The sequence below is a fragment of the Neofelis nebulosa genome, chromosome 9, assembly GCF_028018385.1.
Source record: "Neofelis nebulosa isolate mNeoNeb1 chromosome 9, mNeoNeb1.pri, whole genome shotgun sequence".
NCBI classification, from domain to species: domain Eukaryota; kingdom Metazoa; phylum Chordata; class Mammalia; order Carnivora; family Felidae; genus Neofelis; species Neofelis nebulosa.
The window spans coordinates 50,103,054-50,127,383 of NC_080790.1; the positions used below are offsets into that span (position 1 = coordinate 50,103,054).

General features: G+C 45.9%; 2 protein-coding genes, 1 non-coding gene and 1 pseudogene across 13 annotated transcripts in view; 3 read left to right on the forward strand and 1 right to left on the reverse strand.

Annotated features, from left to right (window-relative positions):
* Positions 1-2,967, forward strand: part of DCTN1 (dynactin subunit 1) — a 30,767-nt gene extending 27,800 nt beyond the window's left edge. For 5 of the 8 annotated variants that reach the window (XM_058683628.1, XM_058683624.1, XM_058683626.1 and 2 more), the window contains 6 exons: positions 474-488; positions 698-831; positions 947-1,133; positions 1,391-1,470; positions 1,980-2,069; positions 2,467-2,967. In XM_058683628.1, the coding sequence (XP_058539611.1) occupies positions 474-488; positions 698-831; positions 947-1,133; positions 1,391-1,470; positions 1,980-2,069; positions 2,467-2,604 (644 nt within the window). In that variant the 3' untranslated portion in view covers positions 2,605-2,967. The remainder of the gene's footprint in view (positions 1-473; positions 489-697; positions 832-946; positions 1,134-1,390; positions 1,471-1,979; positions 2,070-2,466) is intronic. The other 3 variants (XM_058683625.1, XM_058683630.1, XM_058683631.1) reach the window with 1 other exon arrangement.
* A 7,747-nt stretch (positions 2,968-10,714) lies between these two features.
* Positions 10,715-10,820, forward strand: LOC131486382 (U6 spliceosomal RNA). Its single transcript, XR_009249297.1, has one exon. It is a non-coding gene; the product is annotated as a U6 spliceosomal RNA (small nuclear RNA).
* A 652-nt stretch (positions 10,821-11,472) lies between these two features.
* On the reverse strand, positions 11,473-18,002 carry LOC131486311 (adaptin ear-binding coat-associated protein 1-like; annotated as a pseudogene).
* The window catches only part of SLC4A5 (solute carrier family 4 member 5), a 113,847-nt gene continuing 103,710 nt past the window's right edge, over positions 14,194-24,330 (forward strand). Inside the window, exons 1-2 of one of the 4 annotated variants that reach the window (XM_058683652.1) lie at positions 14,194-15,527; positions 17,020-17,188. The gene's annotated coding sequence lies outside the window, so the exon portion shown is untranslated. Of the gene's footprint in view, positions 15,528-16,899; positions 17,189-21,711; positions 21,811-24,330 lie in introns of those variants that run through there. The other 3 variants (XM_058683651.1, XM_058683655.1, XM_058683653.1) reach the window with 3 other exon arrangements.

The following is a 24,330-nucleotide window of genomic DNA, read 5'->3' on the forward strand; positions in this document are numbered from 1 at the left end:
TTACAAAATTTCCCACCAAAAAGAGTGTCTTTTGCCTCAGAACAGTGGGGAACCCAAGGAGCAGGAATGTGGCTGCTTCTTCAACTTCAGCTTTGCTGCTGTGGGAAACTAGGGTGCAGACATCTCAGGATCTTGGGAGCATCCCCTCTGCCCTTCTTGGAGATGGAATATGAGGCAGGGAGGCTGGAACGCCACATGCCCCAAGTGCTTCCTCCACGCACACCCCCACTGCTGTTCTTCCTTATGCTCTGCACCCCGTCTCATGGCCTTATTCCTCTTTCTTATCTTTCCTTCACACGTATTTGCTCATACCCCAGATGCAGAGGGCAGAGGCAGGGTCTTATTAGAGGAGGAGTGATTAGGGTTTCCCTGTAGGTTGTGACCAGCATTCCTCTGGTGTGACGCCTTAGCCCCAAATTGTCTAACTCCTCTCTCCTCTCTTCCTGCTCCCCCATGGGCTATTCCGATCACAGAAGAACAGCAGCGAGGTAGAGACCCGCCCTGGTGGGGGGTTACCGGGGCTGTGGGAACCCACCCTGGTGGGGGTTACCAGCCTGGGGTTGCAGGATAAGGCTCCCCCCTTGGGAGCAAGCAGGACTGGAGGTGGGAGTGGATAAGGAGAGGGGTTGAGTGGAGATGGGGCCCATCTTCAGCCCTCTCCGCTTGGAGCTGATGGCATTTGTCTTGGTACACACAGGAGGCACCCCTGGGCAGGCTCCAGGGTCTGTTGCAGGTCCTGGGCTGGTGAAGGATTCACCCCTGCTGCTGCAGCAGATCTCTGCCATGAGGCTACATATCTCCCAGTTACAGCATGAGAATAGCATCCTCAAGGTGAGTTGTTCACAAGGAGGACTGGGGTGCAGGTGGAGCCCCCCCTGCCCCATTGATGATAGATGGCAGGGCCTTCTGTCACCTCTCACTGCCGTTCCTCTTCTTTCCTTCACAGGGAGCCCAGATGAAGGCGTCCTTAGCAGCCCTGCCCCCCCTGCATGTGGCAAAGCTCTCACCCCATGAGGGCCCTGATAGTGAGCTAACAGCTGGAGCGCTGTATCGGAAGACCAGCCAGCTGTTGGAGACGTTGAATCAACTGAGCACGCACACCCACGTAGTAGATATCACTCGTACCAGCCCTGGTATGGAGCCACCAACCCCTGAGATTAATAATATACCCCCTCCCTTTGCCCCAGGGCTGTAACCCCTACCCAGGCAGCTGCCATACTGTAGAGGCTCTTCCTGGCATTGCTTTTTGGCCTCAGTGTTCAATTTGCTTGATTCACCCATTACGTACCTGCTCCATGAGAAGGTCTAGTATCTTCACTTTCTGACTCTTAATCCAGTACAGCTGCCTGCTTGGGCCTTGGTGGGCCTCACTAGCCTTCCCTCCCCACAGCTGCCAAGAGCCCGTCGGCCCAGCTCCTGGAGCAGGTGGCTCAGCTCAAGTCCTTAAGTGACACCATCGAGAAACTCAAGGTTAGCTCAGACCCTGCCCTTCCTCAGTCTACAGAGTTTGCTTCATAGTGTTCCCTGGTGGAATCCTTAGCACATTTGTTTCCACAGGCACTCCCATATTTCCTCTGAGCCCAGCCCTGTGATAAGAGGTAGAGGGCAAGGTGGGGTTCCTGCTTTGGAAGCTCACTGTCTCGGTGCAGACAGAAGACAGATTCTCATCAACAAAATGGGTTGAGCTAGGATCATCTTAAGAGTGTGTGGTTTGGGTGTAGCTTCTTCAGTGCTGAGATCACTGTGGGGTAGAATGGTTGCAGATGGCTTCCCAGGGGCCGTAGAATCTGAGTTGGACCTTAAAGGATAAGGATCTGTAAAGTAAGGATATTGGATGGGGTTGGCGGTGAGAGCAAAAGTATGATGACAGAGAGGACCAGGTCCCTGCCCCCTGATATTAGTGTCCCTGTGAAGCCAGGGAGATACTGGGCTAGCCTGTGGGGGTCCCCTCAATGAACCCTTGTTCCACTCCTTGCCAGGATGAGGTCCTTAAGGAGACCGTATCTCAGCGCCCTGGAGCCACAGTCCCCACTGACTTTGCCACTTTCCCTTCATCAGCCTTCCTCAGGGTAAGAGGGAGCATCGGGGGGAGGATGGGCAGTATTGAGGGTTCACGCGGGTCCTTCCCCTCTCCTCCAGAATATGAAGAGGGCTTTGGGGTCTCAGGTCCAACAACTACACAACATGAGTTGCCTGGCCAAGTCTTACTTATAAGGGACTCAAGAGTGCTTGCAGTGCTTCCAGAAATTCAGTATTTTAGCAGTTAAACATCTATGATTTTTGACACCAGGAGAGACTCAAAACTCCCTTGTCAGACTATGTACCTCAATTCTGATTTGAAATATGTGGTCACCATAGTTTAGGATCCTCAAAGCCTATCTCACAGGGACTGCCTTAGTCTCCATGCTCAGAGGCCTTGTGAGTGGCACACAGCTCAGGTGACCTCTTCCCCTTGCCAACTCCCAGGCCAAGGAGGAGCAGCAGGATGACACTGTCTACATGGGCAAAGTGACCTTCTCGTGCGCAGCTGGCCTTGGACAGCGACACCGGCTGGTGCTGACCCAGGAGCAGCTGCACCAGCTTCATGGTCGCCTCATCTCCTAAGTGCTCCTTCTCCTCTCCCACACCCACCCCTTGCCCCATCCACTTCTACCCTCAGCCCTCCTGGTGCCACTCTGCCTGATGCACAGCCACCTCAGTTAGTCCCCATTGTAGAACCGTGTGTGTACAGCTGTTCCTGCCCTACTCAGCTTCACTTCTGCCAGTCAGTGCCCTGCTCCTGCCCCTCGACTTGGGTTCCCCTATTTCCATTCCCTGGCCTCTGCCAGAATTTGCTGTTCAGCTGCTCCCTCCTTCCTGAGGGGCCTCAGGGCATGTGGGGGGTAGGCTGAGACCCCACCACCAAAGGTTCAGTGAGGTCCCCCTGATAGAGGACTTCACCCCTTGATTAAAGCAACTTCTGCTTCAGTGCTTTCTGTGTGTTGTTGGGAGTGGGACTTGGGCCTTTCAGCTCAGAGTGGGAGTGGAGAAGAAGGGATGCTGAGGAGGCTTTGGCTGTGCCAAATTTGAGAGACCGATAGAATGTTCACGTGCAATAAGTTACTGTGAACAAGGGGGAAAGGGCTGGACCAAGGGTTTGGCACCTAAGTTCATCTTCAGTTAGGAGAGCTGGGACTTAGGCTCAGCTACCCAACCTCCATGTGTCTCTCAACCAGTTCCTGTTGACGGCAGAGGGACCTTTCCAGATGCAAACTGGGCCATGTTATTCCTTGCTTAAAACCCTGAAACAGTTTCTCTAAGTATCTAGAGTATAAAATTTGAATTCACTAGAATAGCACACCTACTAGAATAGGCTGTCTATGATTTGGGTCCGGTCCTGCCCACCTCTCCATCCTCTTGTGGGGCTACTTGTCCACATGTGCCTTGTGGTCTAGCCTTAGTGAATCCCTACAGTTTCTTTGCCACCCTGTGGTCTCTCAGACTCCTTTCCACTGCTCAGAATGCTAGCCCCCTCCTGCCCTCTGCTCCACCTCCCTGCCCCCATCCCGCCTCAGCTGACATCCTGTTCATGTATTAAGACCACTCTGACATTGCCACCTTAGGGAATCTCCCAATTCCTGTTGCTTGTTAGGTGCTCCTCTTCTGGACGGAGCAGAGAATATGAACCTTTTTTCCAGGTGTGCTTGGATTTAGTTGTTTTGTTACTTGGCAAGGTTTCTAATCTTTAGTCTGTTTCTGAATCACAGCATGGAAAGAATGATACCTTACAGGGTTGCTGTGAAGGCTAAATGAGATAATGCACATGGGCTTCTAGCACCGTGCCTGGTGAATGGCAGGCTTTCTTCTCTTCCCCAGTACACGCACCTGCAACACTGCTTTATGCCAGGAAGCCTCTCTTTCCATTGTAATCGTTAGTTAACCCATCTGTCACTCACTTTAGACAAACAGAGTTCCAACAAGATGTCTTTTATTTCTTCATCCCCCCAAACACAGGAGAAGAGTACACATTTGGGGAAGAGAACTGTGAGTTTCATTTTGAAAATGAGTTTGAGGTGCTTGTGAGAATGCCCGAGTGCAGATGGCCATTGGCAGTTGGAGCCAGCTGGGTCTGGAGCTTAGGGAAGTCTAGGTTGGAGATACAGATAGGGGAACGAGCTGTGTCAGTGGTGGTTGGAGATTTGGATGAGGTGTAGTGTCTTAGTTCAGGTTCCTCAGAAAATAGAGCCGGAGGCAAAGCTGAAGTGCTAGTGCTTAAGGCAGCTGCAATCCCCAAGCACTGAGATGGAGGAAGAGGATTGAGGGCAGCTAGGCAGGGAAGAAAAAGAAATGAGGTATGTTTTTAGGAGTTGGCCGCTGCTTCACAAAGACACAGCTAACCCCTTGCCTGTGTATACCGTCTCTGGATAGACTGTTGAGAAACACTGTGCCCAGCTGGAACATTCCATTGGGATTGATGGAAGGATGGAGAGCAGATTCACCTCCTCTTCCTCCTGTCTTCTTTTGTTGCTCCAAGTTTTCCCTCCCTCACTTGCTGGGATTGCATTACTTGGCCACCAGGAAAGCCGGATCCCATGCCCTGCAGCCATCCAAGTCCTGAAGTAGTGAGGTGAGCAGAAAGGCACTGGCCCAAAGGACTTGGTCAAGGCAGAGCAAGCAACTGAAGGCCTGGAAATGAGGTGAGGCCTTAAGTCACCCGAGGAGAGTGTCCAGGGCAGGGGGAGGCAAGAGCTCGGGGCAGTCCTGAGTGTTACAGAGCCTGCAGTGGAGCTCAAGGGAGCATCCATTGGAGAAAGGTCCCCAGAGGAAGTGTCACAAGGCCAAGGAGGAGAGGTAGTCAGCAGGCTCTGATACAGCTCAGAGGTCCTGTGGGCTGCATTCTGGAAAGTAGCACCTGATTCTCAGATGCCTGATGAGCTGACCAGAGCAGTCTTGGTGGGATAGAGGGAGCAGAAACTGGGGCATGGTGGCAAGAAAGGGGAGAGAGCAGCATGTGTGCACTGTGTCCCAGTGTTCAATCGTGGAAGCTGATGCAAGCATCACTACAGATGGTAATGGGAGCTCCTCATGGGGCCCAAGAGGTTTCTGGAAACTGGGATGTGATGATGGGGTAGAGAAGCCTAGTGAGGCACCCTTTACCAAGGATGGAGCACAGCATGGGAAGAACCTCCTTTGATGCATCCACTCAACTCCCAGTTGTGCCATGAGAACCAGGCAGACTGGCTGGCGATTGGCAGGGGCAGGGTATAAACAGTCTCAATTTTGTCACCTAGGAACCCCTCTCTTTTTGGGGCTCTTGGGCAGATTCCTAGGGCCAACATCAATTTCCCCAACATAGCAGCTTTGTGAAGTAAGAATAAGGCTCATATCCCAGCTCTTCCTCTTATAAGCTGTGTGAATTTGGGCAAGTTGCTTAAGCTCTTGTTTCCAGTTTCTGTATCTGTACTGAGGCTAATAGCACCTTCCTCAGGTGGTATTCCTTCCACAGGTAATTTCTAGGGGAAGATTAAATGAGATACCATGCTTGACACAGGTACTCAATAAGAAAGGATATTTGGGAGAGGCTGAAACTGAATAAATGAAATACAAGTAGCCATGTTCCTCAGACATGCATATGACACAAATAATCATATTTTGGGTCCCAAGGGATAGGCAGTCCTTGGCGCTCAGCTTTTAGCTTGTTTTCATGGTCTGTTACCATCTTACTTTCTGCCGTCCAGGTACTGTTTCCTCCTACTCTTAGCAGGCCAAGACTGAAGGAGAATCAAAGGTTTGTGGCATTCTCCCTCCCCACCCCAATTTGAATTTGCTCGCTTGGTTCCCATTTTCTGTGCTACCCCACAGTGGGGAGCAGGAATGGAGGCAGTACGGAGACTTGAGTCTCTGCTGGCTAATCCTAGGAAACGTGCAAGGCCCCAGAGCTGACTGTGCCCTACCCAGCCTTGGAGCTGAAAGTGAACCAAGAGCATGTGTGCTCCACAGCTCCAGGTGCCCAACTGGGGCAGCTTCAGAGGATGGAATACCTTTACCCCTGTCAAGTAGGCCCAGGGCACCTGGAGAACATGGGACCTGAGGGTGAGGGTTCCTCCTACCTTCCTGTGGGTGTTGTGATCCATGTAGTTCTCTCCAATATGTATGTTGAGAAACATGTCGTTCATCCAGGCTTCTTTCATCTTTACCACATGTGCAAGCTGAGACTGGTACTGCTGCTCCCAGGGACAGATGGCCGTTACTGCTGAGGTGCTCAAAGGGGTGGCCTGGGACACTTGGCTTCCATTCCTCTCCGGAAGCCTGGGGAGTTTGGGAGTGAGACCTGGACTCGTCTTGTTTAAATAACTGGTGTCGGAGTAAATATATGTCTGTCACTCTGTGTTTTGTTTTGTTACTTTTTATTATGGGAAATTTTAACGGTCAATGAAGAGCATAGGGTATAATGAATCTCCATTTGCCTGTATTCACCATTTCATGACCATTCTTATTTCCTCGACAGTCCTTCACTCTTCTTTCCCCCCAGATTGTTTTGAAGCAAACCCCGGGCATCATCTTACCATTTCATTTCAAAGTATTTTAGTATCCCTAAAAGATAGTTCTTTAAAAAAAAAACTACAGTACCATTATTGTGCCCCAAAACTGTACTTCATCAAATATCCAGTGTTCAAATTTCCCTGATTGTATCATAAATGTTTTGTTTTACAGCATGTGTGTTTGGGTAAGGTTCAAGGGAAAGACAGCACACTACAAATAGTTGTCTCTTGAGTCCCTTGTTCTAAATTACCATTATTGCACCAATATATGCTTTATATGTATATACTTTAAACTTTATTTTTAATGTGTCAGCAATTTATACACGTATTATCATCTTGAGAACACAAACAACATAACATGGAGGAAGATTGAGAACATAGGTTCCCAGTACTTAGTCACTAATGATTGTGGAGAGTTTCCTTTTAGGGTTTTTTCTCTTTTTTTTCTTTTGAGAGAGTGAGAGAGCGAGCGTGCATGTGTGAGTGGGGGAGGGGCAGGAAGAGGCAGGAAGAGAGAGGAAGAGAGGGACAGAATCCCAAGCAGGCTCCGCACTGTTAGCACAGAGCCCAGCATGGGGCTCCATCTCATGAACCGCAAGATCATGACCTGAGACGAAATCAAAAACCGAATGCCCAACTGACTTAGCGAACTAGGTGCCCCTGTTTTCTATTTAAAATGTTAATTTAAAGATGTCCTGCCATGGCTCTGCAAGCATAGAGCTGCCGGAAGGGGAGTACAATGAAAACAAAATGGACCCAAAGTTAGGAAGAGATAAAGAAGCAGAGTCAAGAGAGAATAGATGTTGAAACTAAATATAAGGATTTCCTCCATTCAGATTGCTAGCCTCAGTCTTCCCCTGGGCTGCTGGAGCAAAATACCATGGATGGGATGGTTTATTGGCAACAAACATTGATCTCTCTCAGTTCTGGAGGCTGGGAGTCTGAGATCAGGGTGCCAGCAGAATGAGGTTCTGGAGAAGGTGCTCTTCTGGTTGCAGGCAGCTGACTTCTCAGACCCTTACATGGCAGAAAGTAAGTAAACTCTGTGGCCTCTTAGGAGGGCACTAGCCCTATTCATGATGCTCCACACTCATGACCTAATCACCTCCCACAGACCCTACCTCCAAATACTGTCACATTAAGGATTAGATATCAGCATGGATTTTGAGGAACACATTTAGTCCATAAGGGCATCCAAGTAAGTGCTAAGAAATTATATCTTCCAACCTCACCCTCACCCTAACAGACAATCTTCAGATTGTCCTTTAATTAACCAAACTGATGGGCCCCATTCATCTGAGAAGGAACAACCTCCTCACAGCACTGTACACGGAAAGGGGCAGAGGGAAGGAAAAGTGGTGGGACGGCAACCGCTTTTGAGGTTCTCTAGGTGTTGGGTAGTAGAGCCTTTGCTTTGGGAAGCCTGTCAATTAGCTGGAGCTATGGCCCTTCAACTTTATAAATGATGCTGTAACATATTTCTACTGAAGAACTGCAAGATTGACCAAAAAATGTTTACAGAAAGGGACCAGATACCCAGGCAGTATGGCAACGTGGGTATTGATCATGAGCTGAGTGCTTTCGAACTCTCTGCTCCACAGGTTAGGTTAGAAACTCCAAACCCATGACTTTTGATTGAACAATGGGGCCAATACCAAGTGAAGCTTTGCTTCACGTGTGACAACAGGATGGAGCTACAAGAAAACAAACACTTCCGTAGAATATAACTGAGAAGCCCCTTGAACTTCCTTCAACCAAGCCATACCTACTGGCCAAAGATGATGTGCTTTTCAACCGACAGAGGATAGTGGAGATGCCATTGATGCCACCTTTTACCATAGGAAGGGACATGTGAATGTACAAGAAGGTGATGGAGCTGCGGTCAGCACTGGATGCAGCGGATGCAGCAGGATAAAGAAGGATATAGAGCAGCGCCAAGAAAGGTTAACTTTCTCCATCCCTATCCCTGCCCAAATTCTGGATTTATAAGCACTCAGGTCATTCTGTCCACTTTCAGAGAATTGGCTTAGGGGAGAAAGAAATGCAGAGATTTTTTGTCTCCTGAAATTGCTAAATAGGACTTCACAAAGAGGTATATGAGGGTCTGAGATGACTGAAAAAATTTGAATTTAGAAGGTGGAGAATTTTATAGGCATTCGAGTCACTTCTCCCTGGGCTGCTGAGCCGTTCACAGTAAGCCACAGGTATGGTAAGTCCCCCTATTCTCGCCTTGTTAGTGAGCAGGAGACAGCAGATACATAGCAAGTAACATAACAAGTATGATACCAAATTACATAAACCAGCTTGCAATGGTAAAGTTAAGAAAAAGACTGTCCACTAGTTTTAGTTCTGGGACAGAGAAGGGTTTCCAATTTAAAGATTTGTGTCCCCAGAGTCATGAGTCCTTTTTTTGTTTAATTTTTCATATTTTATTCCTAGTATTAATAGGTTAAGAAAGTAGAATTTCCCAATTATTGATTTATACTGTTTATAAACGCACAAAATGCTCAATTTCACAAATAGTGATATTCACTGATCTCTTTAAATGTGATTTCAATCCTTATTTTGAGTGTAATAATAATTTAATACCTAAACACACACAAAATATGTATATCCTGAACTACAGGAAGTTGAGGAAGTGGTTTCCATAAACCATATTTGATTTTAATCGAGTACACATTTTCACAATCAACAAGTGCTAACAAATATGTTAATAAAACACTACCCCAAATGCTTATTCTGGCATCAGCGTTTTAAGCAATTCCATTCCAACTACTGCTAAAAACATGTATTTTAGAAGCTTTAATCTGATCCAGGAAAATGAGTTCTACAACTTGACAAATATTATTGTCTAAGCCCCAGAGCTTTTAAGTCAAAAAGCCTTCCAACACAAGCATTCACGTGAAATTTAGTTTCTCCCCAAAATCACTTGCTATCTAAAGAAAAGGACATGGAAGGCAATTATCTTTTTTTTTTTTTTAAGTTTGTTTATTTTGAGAGAGAGAGAGAGAGAGAGAGAGAGAGAGCGAGCGAGCATGTGTGTGAGTCAGGGAGGGGGAGAGAGAATCCCAAGCAGGCTCCACACCCAGTGCATTAGATGCTCAACCAACTGAGCCACCCAGGTGTCCCTGAAGAAAATTATCTTTTAAGGCAGATAAACAGTAGTACAAAAGACTATATTCCCATATCATCTACTTAAGAGAAACACAAACCAGTTTACTATCTTTTGTTAAATTTTTTATTTAAATCCCAGTTAGATATTAGTTGCAGGTGTACATTATAGTGATTAAACCATTTAGTATCCTTAATAATCTGTTAGATTACTGTTGTCTAGGAACTTGGGTTCAGGTATCACAGGGTAAAGGTGACATTTAGATTTCACATATTAAATAGCTATAGTAGGGGCAGCTGGTTAAATAGTTACATATTTATATATAATATATGATAACATTAAATAGTTATAGTAGGGGCTCAGTCAGTTAAGTGTCTGATTTCAGCTCAGGTCATGATCTCAAGGTTTGTGAGTTTGAGCCCCAAGTGGGGTCTCTGCTGTCAGCACAGAGCCTGCTTCAGATCCTCTGTCCCCCTCACTCTCTGTCCCTCCCCTGCTCGTGCTTCCTCTATCAAAAATAAATCACTTAAAAAATAAAAATAAATAGCTATAGTATAGCTTACAATGGCACAAAGTCATCTAATATAAGTACTACTTCATCATTTAGATAGTCAAAAGTCAGAAGGAACTGTGTGGTTTGCAAGATAATTTAACTTTTGTGTGGTCATTAAAACCCAATGAGTAATTCAAATATGGTATTATCAAAGCAGGCAATTAAAATCTCAAATATCACTCTAAAATTGAAGACATGAAAATTTTGTGTTTCTCCATCTTTCAATTACACGGACCTTACTGTAGAAAATATTCAGTTATTATATATGGTTTCCACACAAGATACTGAAGCTTCATAAATTACAAAAAGTGTCAAGATCCATAGTAGGCTTCATCAAATTATTTTCCGGCTCGTTTCAAATTTTCATTTACAGTAATCACGAGTAACCTTAGCAAACTTCCCTGGGTCCTTTCATATCAAAAAGATGAATCCTCAACTTGTACTTACCTTGTCTTTCATTTGACATTCCCTTGTGCGTCGTTTCAGAATGAACTCTATGGCAATGTCTTCAAGAATATGCACTGTCTTGTGCTTGCTTCGGAAGCACATATACTAAAATTGGAACGATACAGAGAAGATTAGCAGGCCCCTGCGCAAGGATGACACGCAAATTCGTGAAGCGTTCCATAAAAAAAAAAAAAAAAAAAGAATATGCACTGTCTTAGTGTAAGTATTCTGATCATCCAGGGTACCTGGGTGGCTCAGTTGGTTGAGTGTCTGACTCTTGACTTTGGCTCTGGTTGTGATCTCACAGTTTGTGAGATGGAGCACTGTATGGGTCTTGGCACTGACAGTGTGGAACCTGCTTGAGATTCTCTCTCTCTCAGAAATAAATAAACATTAAAAAAAAGTATTCTTGGGGCGCCTGGGTGGCGCAGTCGGTTAAGCGTCCGACTTCAGCCAGGTCACGATCTCGCGGTCCGTGAGTTCGAGCCCCGCGTCAGGCTCTGGGCTGATGGCTCTGGGCTGATGGCTCTGGGCTGATGACTCCGAGCCTGGAGCCTGTTTCCGATTTTGTGTCTCCCTCTCTCTCTGCCCCTCCCCCGTTCATGTTCTGTCTCTCTCTGTCCCAAAAATAAATAAAAAACATTGAAAAAAAAAAAATTAAAAAAAAAAAAAAGTATTCTGATCATCCACCAAACAAATGCATTATATATTGCAATTCTTTAGAAAAAGTCTTCTCTGTACCTCTGCCATTTTCTTCATCAAACACGGGGTTTTCTATCCTATCTTCTCAAGGTCATTTTTATTCTTCAAGTCTGTTCTTGGTGTTCTGCCAAGGCTATTCAGTCCTGGACTTAGTTGGATGGCTGTGGTGCCAGGTTTGGAACAGAGCTGGAAGCAGTGCCAAAGTCTCCCCAAGTCATTTCTCAGAGACTGGAGCTGGTGTTATGACAAGAATGGGAGAAGCCTAGGATATCTATGTCACTGCCTCCATGGTTAGATTTGGAATGGGTGGTGGGGGCAACATGACTGCTCGTGGCAACCTCTGAGGATGGAGGGGGAAATAGTGACTTTGCCTCCAGGTGGGGCTAGGAGTAAACTTAAACTCCCAGTGCCTAAGTTTAGTAGTCCTGGGCTTAGAAACATATCATCTCTTGGTTGCAATGTTACTATTACTCAACTTGGTGATCTGTCCTTCCTTGAAGCCCAGATCCAATTTGGGATGAATGTCTAGTTCTTGAGATTCTTTGGATATCTTAGATACTTGCTTTACCTACTTGAGGTGATTTTGCAGAAGGATGTTAAAGTCAAAGGCATCACCCTGATCTATGAAGTAAATGTCAATGAAAGCACTATGCCCAGTGTAGTCCCGGAACACAGTAGAAGCTGGAATCTGCCCCTACCTCCTCATCGATGGTAAGATATTGTTTTCTGTTCGTGCCCAAGCAAGGAGCTCCTGTGATATTTTATACTTGAGTTGATAGGCAACCTTTCATTTTGAAGTGATTTGGAGGTGCCCAGTCTAAGCAGGCTGGCCCAAATTCCAGCCTGTACCTGCTGTAGGAGACCCTGGGCAAAATCTGGTAGATGTTGACATCTAGCTTCATACACAGGTCAAGTCTTGTATTTCCACCTTGCTGCTATATTGGCCCTGCTCTCCATGCCTGTTAAATCTCTTTTAATCTCTAGGTTCTTAATTTCTTTTTTTTTTTTTTTGTTTTAAGTTTGTTTTAAGTTTGTTTATTTATTTTGAGAGAGACAGAGTGTGAGCAGGGGAGGGGCAGAGAGAGAGAGACAGAGAGAGAGAGAGAGAGGGAGAGAGGGAGAGAGGGAGAGAGGGAATCTCAAGCAGGCTCCACACTGTGAGTGCAGAGCCTGACACCGGGCTCCAACCCACAAAACCGTGAGATCATGACCTGAGCTGAGTCAGATGCTCAACTGACTGAGCCACCCAGGTGCCTCTCTAGGTTCTTTATTACTTGATTTTTCCATATAATTTATTTGTCAAAGGAACTATTTCTCAGAGTCTGAATTTAAAATACATTCTCATGGTGTTAATAGGATCCTCTGCCTTTCACATTTCCTGTAAATTGTTAGCTTTTCCTATAAATCACAGCTGTGATTCTCAAAGTATGATTCTCTGGCCACCAGCACCAGCACCACCTGGAAACTTGTAAGATATGTTAATTCCTCCCCCACCAGAGGGGCTGGCCATCAAAGCCAGCATCCCATGGCCTTGGGAGGCTTAGCATCCCATTTTTGAAGTCATCAGTTGAAGAAACAATGTCAAAACAACTGGGGTAGGGAGGGGTAAAATATTGGTGAGGTAGTAGCTGGTCTCTTGATGGGATGCCATGCAGGTATTTCTAGATTTCAATCAATGAAAAATTTAAAAACTTTTTTTTTGCATCATATCAAAACAAATGGAATGGTAGACTTATGGTTAAACAGTTAGCTTAGTTGATTTAATGTACTGTGAAAACTGTATGACTACTGAGGTTCCAAGTTTCCCTGCCTTTCTTGGAGAAGTGAGAGGACAAGTGTTCACTAGGTTATCAAATCTTGACACTTTCTAGATGACAAGGTAGCTCAGATATGGAAGACCCTCTCCTGGAGTCTTAGGTCACCTAGGTACTTAGCAGCTGAGAACACCTGGTTTAGAAGACCCTTGGCTGGGTCCTTCACCTGCAGCAATGGCTTGTCAAGGTTCTGTAGACAGTTGAAAGCCAGGCCTGTTTTCCCTTCTAATCTTTTTTTTTTTTTTTTTTTTTTAATTTTTTTTTTCAACGTTTTTTATTTATTTTTGGGACAGAGAGAGACAGAGCATGAACGGGGGAGGGGCAGAGAGAGAGGGAGACACAGAATCGGAAACAGGCTCCAGGCTCCGAGCCATCAGCCCAGAGCCTGACGCGGGGCTCGAACTCACGGACCGTGAGATCGTGACCTGGCTGAAGTCGGACGCTTAACCGACTGCGCCACCCAGGCGCCCCTTTCCCTTCTAATCTTAATGGAAAGAGCTAGCCCAGGACTGGCTGTTCTAGAAGACAGTGAGAACCTATGCAAACAATTGAGCAAGGACCAAGAGGTGAAATTCAAGTTTTGTGAACTTGTGGAGTAAATACAGCTTGCCTACCAAATTGTGAAATCAAACTTTGTTTTCCAAAGTCTCAGTGGACAAAATCTAAGATAAATTACTTTAGACCCATATGGACACTCCTTTGTTAAAAAAAAAAAAATGCTGTAAATATTTGTTAACACTCATGGAACTGACTGCCAGAAGAGAATGGATTTTACTCTACATTAACTTTTTAAAATGGATTAAAAAAGAAAAAGAGCACTTAGACACTTAACACAATGATAAAACACAAGTAGTTGACCACAACTTGTTAGAGTTTTCCTATATATTTACACAATGATATAGGAAATTCACTTTTCAGTGGGAAAAAATCCTAACTATTTTATAAAGTAGGTAGTTGGACTCCTGTTTTTTTTTTTTTTTAATGTAGTTTTGAGAGAACCTGAGTGGGGTAGGGGCAGAGAGAAAGGGGGACAGAGGATTTGAAGCAGGCTGTACGATGACATCAGTGAGCCAGATGCAGGGCTTGAACTCATGAATGTGGGATTATGACCTGAGCCAAAGTTGGACACTCAACTGACTGAGTCACCCAAGTGCCCTTGGGCTCCTGTTTTAAATGAAGACATGTTTTCTGAAAAAGAAACATCCCCCCTGACACTAGGTCAGTGGGGATATAGAATGACGAGGGGTGCAGAGGCTGGAACTTATCCGTTCTACTCTTGATGGACATCTGGGTTGATTCCAAGTTTGAGCACCTATAAACTACGCGATGTAAATATCCTTGTTTACTTGGCCTGGTACACATGTACAAATGTGAAATTGCTTAGTCATTTTGATGAGGGAGTGTAGGGCAAGCGGAGGGCAAAATACAGGCTAACAGCACCCCCCACCCCAGGAAAATATGTGTGATATTGCTCGGACACTCCTGGCTACCCAAGAACAAAGCAAAGGGGTTTAAGTGCTTGCCATGGTAATGTGGGAAACTAAGGCAAATGAAAAATTGAATTTCTTTACTGCCTACAGCCCACTGACAGATCCTTGAAACCTGCAGAGTGACCTCCCTCTAGGAGCTCAGCTACCTCAGGATGACACTTTGCTAGGGGCAAAAGAGAATCTTAGCTTTACATTATCCCAACCTCAGGGATCCTGTAAATCTACTTCCTTTATCTCAACTGCCCCAAAATATATGCTGGCAATCATACTCCAAGCCTATAGCCTCCTGATATGCATATGAAGGGTCTCATGACTGAGGTTTTATTAAACAGTAATAAGTGGTGTTTCCCTGGCAACAGCTAGCCCCTCAAGGTCCTGGAAATCTTGTTCTCAAAATACCTTAGAGACTTCATCCCTCACCCCCTCCCAACCTGAGGGTATATAATGAGTTACCCATCACACCCCCAGTGCAGCCCTTTCTGCCCATGGGTCTGTCCCCATGCCTTAATAAAATCACCATTTTTGCACCAAAGACATCTTCAAGAATTCTTTCTTGGCTGTTGGCTACAGACCCCATGAACCCCCCTATCACCCCAAAACTTCATTAATTTGGTATGTGTATTTTCATCCTTATTAACTATCTCCACATTGTTCTTGCAGAGTGGCTGTCCTGGTTTACAATCCCAGATCAGGATGGATCTCCTTGCCTGGATTCAAGTGCTCCCCTGTAGAGAGTGGGGGAAAATAAGTGTTAGGAAGAACAAGGAAGTTTGGCAAGGGAAGGCCTTAGGTGCCAATCCAAGGAGCTCAGACTTCATTTGACTGCCCTGGAAATCCTCTGGTGATTTGGGAACAGAGAACAAAATGCAAAAATGCGGTTTTAGGAAGGTGACCCTTTAAAGCTGACAGTTGGTTTGTGTTGTGGGGAGAGTGGGGATGGTCATGGGGCTGGCTTAGGCCAGCAGCAGGACTCAAGTTCACAAGACAGAGATTTGTGGGGTGAATGTGCAAAGGGGGAACTGAGCAAATGCCATGGGACAAGAGATCTGGACCATACCTGCTCTACCAATGCTTGTCCTTGAATAATCCCATTAGGCCATTGCACACTGCTGGTGGGGGTATGCATACCACATTCCTTCTGGAAAACACTGTGTCATTATTTAGCAAAGATGAAGATGCAGATACCTAATGATCAGAAGTCCCAAAATATACCAAAACAAACAGGCAAACAAAACCACTTCGAAACGAGGGACTTCAGGAAGGAAGGAATTTTCAACAATGTCGAAGGTAACAGAGAGGCCAGTCAAGAAAAGCCTTGAAAAGCATCCACAGACTTCGGCTATTAGGAGTCTGATGATGAGTTTTGCCAGGGAAATGTTTGTGACATGGTAGGAACAAAATGCAGAGCAGAGTGGTTTGAGGGCAGAGCAGATGGTAGCAAAAGGTAACTGCGTGTGTCACGTGCTGTCAGGATGGTTGGCTGAGCACAGACTCAGCACACGGAACATTTGGGATGTGATAAAAGCTGCATTTCAAACTAGTGGATAGAGGATACATAATTCGACAAATGGTGATGTAACACAGGGGAACAATCATAAAGTTAAATCCTTGTCTTACACCATATACTAAATTCAAGTCAGACGGCTTTTAGAACTAGACGGAAGCATAGGTGTACATAAACCTGGTGGTGGTTAAAGTGTTTCTGAGACTGGCAACAAAACTAAAACCTTAAAGGAAAATATGGATAAATTTGACCTCATTAAAACATGCACGCACACACGTGCACTGGACCTCCTGGAAAAGAAGGAAAGGTCACTGACAAAATTGAATAACAAATGACAAATACAGAAAAATATTTACAATAGATGATAAATAATTCTTATGCATAAATAAGAAAAAAGAGAAACACACTGATATAAGCATAACTATGAATAGCAATTCACAAAAACTCCAATTGTTTCATATTAGCTGCAAAAAAGTCAACCTCAGCAGGAATCAAAAACTCTAGTTCGAGATGAACTGAACTCTTACATTTACTTCTCTTCCCTCCCTAAGTTCATCTGAAATTACTTTTTTTTTTTCAATGAAAGAAAGGAAAGAAAAGGGAAAAAATTCCAAAGCAGCGCTGGAAAACAAGTAGAGTAGTTATCCCTTACCCAGGGGGTACATATTCCAAGACCCCCAGTGGAGGCCTGAACTGCAGATAGTACCAGGCCCTGTATATACTGTTTTTTCCTATATATAACATACCTATGATAAAGTTTAATTTATCAATTAAGCACAGTAGGATATTAATAACAACAATAATAAAATAAGACAACTATAGTAATATACTATAAAGAAAGTCATATGAATGTGGTCTTTCTCTCTCTCAAAATAGCTTATGGTATGGTACTCATGCTTCTTCTTGTGATGCTGTGAGATGATAACAGGCCCACGTGATGAGATGAAGTGAAGTGAATGACGTAGGCACTGTGACATACCGTTAGGCTACTTCTGACCTGCTGATAAAGGAGGATCACCTGCTTCTGGACCACGGATGACTGCAGGTAATTGAAACTGCAGAAAGTGAAACCGTGGGTAAGGAGGACTCCTATACAGTAGATTCTTTGGGATCTGACACCCAGCACCTGTCCCTTTGGCAGGAAAGTCCTCCAGCCCCACTCTGTTCATGTGGTTCATGAGAGACTGCCATGTTCTTGCAGAGTCAGCTTCCTAGCTGTGGCTGAATGACCCAGGCTTGGGCACAGTTAGGGGAGGGGATGCCTCTCACTCACACCTCCCTTACCTTGCGTTCTATTTTATGGCACAAACACATCATAGTCAATTGGAAGACCAAATATGGGTTTACCAGTTGGTAAAGACTTAGAAACCTTGTGGTACATTCTTGGATAGGCTCTCTTAAGATCCCTTTTGCCCTCCTTTTTATTTATTTAATTTTTTCCCACGTTTATATTTATTTTGAGAGAGACAGAGAAAGAGAGCAAGCAGGGGAGGGGCAGAGAGAAAGGGAAAGAGAGAATCCCAAGCAGGCCCTGTGCTGTCAGCACAGAGCCTGTCTTGGGGCTCTATCTCACCAACCGTGAGATCATGACCTGAGCCAAAATCAAGTAGGATGTTTAACCGACTGAGCCACTCGGGCGCCCCTCCTTTTCACCCTCCTAATTGCACAGATTGGAAAGCCCCAAACCTTATTTCTCAGTAGCCATTGCTATTAGAGTTCTGGATATAAACTGGGTTCTACCAATTAACTATGCTTGCATCACATTTGCTGAGGAATCTGCCTCCTAACATGGAGAAAAGAGGGAGTCACCTGAGAATTAGGTAGAGTAGGAAACCCTGCAGCTCTGAGACAGTGGGCATCATGGCAGCCAGTGGCAGTGGGGACACTTTGGGTGTGTGCCCCACAGTCCACCCTGCCTGTCCCTTTGTTCACACACAGCAATCGAATGGCTGTTTTTCTACAACAAGGCAGAAAGGCTCTCAAAGTAAATAAGAACTCTTGGAATAACGTTTTTTTGTTTTAAGCCAAAAAATGTAAATAAGAATGTGCATTGGTTGACAGCGAAGGTGGCATTAGAGCTGGACAGAGGAACAGTCAAGTGCTCCAGGGAACTCTCGGTGGACACTGGATACAAGCAGGACAGCACTCTGCTGCCAGGGCAGTTCCCTCCCCATTTCTTTTATCTGGAAGGATCCTCAGCCTGCAAACCTGTCCCCTTTGTGCATCCTGGAGGGAAAGCTATCTGCCCATACCTTCCTGTCCCCTCACTAACCCAGGGTGAACCTCACCCTCTAATTCCTGCATGAAGTGAAAAACAAAAACTAAAATATCTGAACTAAATATCCAAATGATTTAAACAAAACCTGGGTGGGTGGAAACCAAAGGGTTTCAGTAGAATGCTTGGTGGTAACAGCCCAACGGGCCTTAGCCCCTCTGCTACCATCCACTCTGAGTCCGATCACTCCATTCTTGCACAAAGTCCCATTTCCCATTCCTTTGAGCTCAGACACATTTGCTGATATTTATGTCTCTCCCTAGAATGGCCCAAACCTTTTCCTCCCCAAACTTACTGTGTACGAGGGAAACTGCATTCTTCCACCAGTTAGGTCTTTATTTTTACAGCTTCTTCCCTCTGCCTCATATACACCCTTGTTCTGCTGTTCCAAATCCCACCCCTACCCTTTCCCCTCACTGTCCTTCTGAGGCCATTTTCTCCATGAAGTGTTTCTTTAACACACAGGGCCTAAGCTAGGGCCTGGGCCCTCCGAGACAAGCAACGATCATTTGTGAAATGAGTCAGTCCTCCAAACACATATGATTTTTTTCTTACTGAAACCCTCCTTCCCTTTGTGCTTTTTTTTTTTTTTAATTTTTTTTTCAACGTTTTTTATTTATTTTTTTTTGGGACAGAGAGAGACAGAGCATGAACGGGGGAGGGGCAGAGAGAGAGGGAGACACAGAATCGGAAACAGGCTCCAGGCTCCGAGCCATCAGCCCAGAGCCTGACGCGGGGCTCAAACTCACGGACCGCGAGATCGTGACCTGGCTGAAGTCGGACGCTTAACCAACTGCGCCACCCAGGCGCCCCCCTTTGTGCTTTTTTTATGGGGCCTTGCACTTTTCTGCTTGTGCTTTTGTCTAATTTCTGATGTGCTAGAGACTCCATGAGGCTGGAGACCGTACCTTCTGGGCCAGGGTATCCTGATGGCCCCAAGATGGAGGGGTCCCCTGGCTTGTTGTCCTTTCAGAGCTAAAACCAGGAAAGTGTCAGACAAAACAAGCTGAATCTGTTATCCTAGTCTTGCTAGTCTTTGATTCCATGGATTGTGGAAAGAAACTAGGATGTAGGGTTAATATTATGGCTCAGACATGGTCTCCAAAACATATGCCCATATGTCTGCTACATGTGTGGCTTTTCCATTGGGGGAAACCTCAGTGAGCTGGGAATAGAGGGAGGACTTTATACCAGAAGATAAAATTCCTATCTGAAAGAGAAGGTAAACCCTGAAATATGGGTCTGAAGACCTTCAGTAAATCTACAATAGGGCCTGAGTAAGAAGAGGGGTGGAGTTCATTTTTTAATGGAGCTTCCAACCCCGGCTCTTCCTCCTACATCTATGAGTCCATGGGCTACTATTACACTCTCTGAGGCTCAGTTTCCATATCTGCAAGATTTCATCTGGGGATGAAAATCCTTACCTGGCAGGACTATTGAGAGTTAAATAAGGGAAAGTGTATGTGTCACCAGGCCCAACACTTGGTGTCTAGAGATGCCTAAGCACTGGAGATTTCAGCATGCTCCTCTTCCTTGCCCCTCCTGTGTGCTAACCCTCCAACCCTGTGTGCCCACACCCCAGCCCTGTGTGCCCCCACCCAAACCCTGTGTACCCACACCCCCACCCTATGTACCCACACCCAACCCTATGTGCCCACATTCCAACCCTGTGTACTCATACCCCAATCCTGTGTACACACACACGCCCAACCCACACCCCCAACACTGTGTGCTCACTGCCCAACCCTGTGTGCCCACACCACAACCCTGTATTCACCCGCCACACTGTGTGCCCATACCCCCCAACCCTGTGTGCTCATACCCCCCAACCCTGGGTGTGTACACCCCAACCCTATGTACACACACCCCCTAATGCTGTGTGCTCACTACCCAACCCTGTGCCCACACCCCAACACTGTGTGCCCATACCCTAACCCTGTGTACACACCCCGATACCATATGTTCACACCCCCCCGACCCTGTGTGCCCACACCCCCAACCCTGTGTACACACGCCCCCAACGCTGTGTGCCCACACCCTAACCCTGTGTACACACCCCAATACCATATGCTCACACCCCCCGATCCTGTGTGTCCACCCCCAACCCTGTGTGCCAGCACCCCAACCCTGTGTATACCCCCAACACTATGTGCCTGCACCCCCAACCTTGTGTACACACCCACCAACCCTGTGTGCCTGCACCCCAACCATGTGCACACAAACCACCAACTCTCTGTGCCTGCACCCCCCAATACTGTATGCCCACATCCCCATTGCTGTGTGCCCACACCCAATAACCCTGTGTACACACCCCCAAGCCCTGTGTTCACACCCCCAACCCTGGATGCCCACACCCCCAACCTGCTGTGTCTGTATCTGAACCCTGTGTGCCCACACCCCAACCATGTGTACACACCCCCAACCCTGTGTTCACACCCCTCGACCCTGTGTACACCCCCCAATCCTCTGTGTCCACACTCCCAACCCAGTGTGCCCACCCCCCAACCCTGTGTGCACACCCGCCCAACCTGTGTGTCCACACCCTGAACCCTGTATACACACCCCAACCTTGTGTGCCTGCATCCCCCCAACACTGTGTGCCCACATCCCCCAACACTGTGTCCCCATACCCCCCAACCCTGTGTGTCCACCCCTCAACACCATGTGCCCTCACTCCAACACTGTGTCCCTCCCTCACACCATGTGCATGCCCCCACTACCGCTTCTTTTCCTTCACTTCCCACTCACTGTCTTGTCCTCTTCCCACCGATTGCTCCCTCAGTATATCTTTCCTACTTACAAAGCAGTTAAAATGAGGGCAAAAATCAGCACAAAACAGAAAATCACAAAGTACACCTTTTTCTTGTAAGGTTTGATTTGCTCAAATGCCTTCTTCATTTCTCTTGTTCATATCCTTCTCTGAAGAGTCAGGAATTGGGGTTTGCAGAGCTGGAGGGGCTGTGGGATATGGAACGTTCTCCTTAGCTTCAGGCCTCTGAAGAGAAGAGGCAAAAGATCTGCCATTTTCCCAGAGGATTATCTCTTTTAGAGGAGCTGATTCTCTTGGGGTAAATGCCTGAGCAGGCTCACTGTGCTTGGGCAAGCTAAACTGTCAACAATAAACCTCCCTAGGACATGCTGATTAGATAAACCAATAAGAATTACAGAAAACACAGACATTAGATTAAAAAACTTAAAATGAGTGTTACTTTTACAGTGTCTGTGAATAGACAAAGACTTTTGTTCTAAAATAGTTAGTTTGTGAGGCAATAGAGGAGGGACTATGTTAGTAGCAGAGGCAGAAAGAAGGAGAGGTGGGTGGGTTCCAACTGCAAGGCCAACCCTCAAGGATTGGATTCAAGGGCCCCAGAGCAACAGGCCAGTGCACCTTGGTGAGTAGAGTGGATTTTAAATATATGGAGTTAACAGCTTGACTGTAGGTTCTGTTTTTGGGACGTGAATGAATGAACCCAGTAGAATAGGCAGGAATCTCCAAGCCCACAGAAGGTCAAGTGAGAATTTTGCTGCTTTTTGCTAAAGGCCTGTGCAAGATTTAGAGAGCAAAGATAAGGAACAGCCTGATGTTCAAGTTAATTTTTAACTATTTCAACATAGCGAAAGACAAGTCAGATAATGACCAGGTTGTTCTGTGGTAGTGCTGCTATTCTGTGTTCCCCTGTCCCCACCTTTGGAGAGGGGAACATCCATGCGCGTGTGCATCTGTGTGAGGTCAGACCTGCACTGAGGGGCTGAGATCTAGATCTAGTCATATCCTCTGCATGGAGCTCCAACTACCCTTCTCAAATCCATGCTTTTCAGCCATGGAAGTCACAATGGTTGGTCCTGTGTTTACTTCAAGCTTCTTCCAATTCAATAAGAGTTATTTTCAGCATCTTCTTGGAGGTTCCTAAGAGTCCAGGAAACATGAGACTTGTATAAAAATCCCCACATCAACTAAGCGTTCCCACCCGAAGGAGGCATCCTTTGCCAAGGATCTGCTTCTTGGGCTCTAGGGAATCAGAGGCAGGTGATAAATGAGAAACCAGGGAGCTGGTCCTCATCTGTCTTCCTAGATGTAACAGACTGTGCAGTCTTGCAGGACTCCTGGGGATCCATGTGTATCCAAGAAAGGGTCACCCAGCCTTTGATGAAATCCTAACTTAGAAATCTTGAGCCCTTAGCTTTGTGGGCTTCTGTCCCTGAGAAAGGGTATTTTTATTCTACTGGGATTTGGGACTGAGCTGTGAGTTAATGAGCTGAGGAATGTTCTCAGGAACATCCTAAAAACCCCACCAACTATGCTCTTTCTTCCCCTAAACTCCCTAGCTTATTTTGGGTTGCTCAGTCTGAGGAGAGCCATCTTTCCCCATCCACTGAGGGTGTTCTGTAACTGGCTGTTGCTTGACTGAATGCCTGACCATCCTCCCTTCAGCCAGGTTCATCTCAGGGAGGCAGTAATCAGGCACTTAGACCTCTTAATGGAGATACTCAAATATCTTCTCTTTTACCTCCCTGCTCTGTGACCATTGATGGAGGCCATGCCAACAAAAGAGATAACTCAGGATGAGTGAGGTGGTCATATGAAATGGATGGCGGAGTGTATTCTCCAATGTTACCATCCCCAAACCAGAATCAGCTGGTCTTTGGTTTCCTTTTCATAACCTTCATCTGTAGAAAATTTTGTTTCTTGAGCTACTTGAAATCTACTACTTCCTTATTTAAAGAGTTGGGCTCTGTGCTTCTACAGCTAATTTATTATCTCAGAAGTACATAACTTGGATCATTTTATATAATCTTGAAGACAGGAGCCCTTTAGGATTCCTTACTCAAAAATGAGTTCAGCTCAGTTCCAGGCCTAATGGGGCACTTGCATTGTTCACTCATGGTATCACAGGGCATGCGCTGGGTCTGATCACACCTTCCTCTTGTGTCTTAGCCTTCTCCTTAATTCAGAACAAGAGCAGCCTGAACAGAGAAACAGAACATGATCATCCACACCGACTTCATCTCTGTGCCTTTTACTCTAAGTCTGGGTAACCCGCAACATCATTTTATATCAGAATTCCTTGAACACAGGCTCTGTCTTTAAGAAGAGTCAGTTCAACTCAGCCAGGACTTGTTATTCACCTGCTCTGTGCCAGGCTTGGTGTAAGTACACTAATGGCCTGGTGTGGACTCACTGGGAATAATCCCTCTTGGTCAGCAGTGCAGTCAACAGCCATTTCAGTGCCTACTGTGTACACACAAGGCACTTTGCTGGGTTGTGGTGGCAATATAAGGATAAATAGCACAGGGGCCCTGCCCTCTGAGAGCTTACGATCTAGTGGGAGATGCAAGATCTATGCATGTTAAGTAACAGTTGAAGATAACATTGTGTAACTGTTCCCTTAAATAAGCATGTCTCATGGGGTAAAATCAGAAAGTAACCTAGTTTTTACCTCTTATTGCTCCTTTAATTTATTCTGGGTGGCTAGATCTTGCTCTGCCCCTGGATGAAATTTAGACAAGTCACATGATTGTTCTGGTCACACTTCGTCTCAGTCTCATTTCAGAAATTATAATGTTGATCCCAATGATAATCCACACTTCAATCTCAATTCAAAACTGAGGCCTCCATTTGCAGCAATGTGGATGGAACTGGAGGGTAATGCTAAGTGAAATAAGTCAGTCAGAGAAAGATACCATATGTTTTCACTCATATGTGGATCTTGAGAAGCTTAACAGAAGACCATGGGGGAGGGGAAGGGAAAAAAAGAATTACAGAGAGGGAGGGAGGGAAACCATAAGAGACTCTTGGATACTGAGAACAAACTGAGGGTTGATGGGGGTGGGGGCGAGGGGAAAGTGGGTGATGGGCATTGAGGAGGGCGCTTGTTGGGATGAGCACTGGGTGTTTTTGGAAACCAATTTGA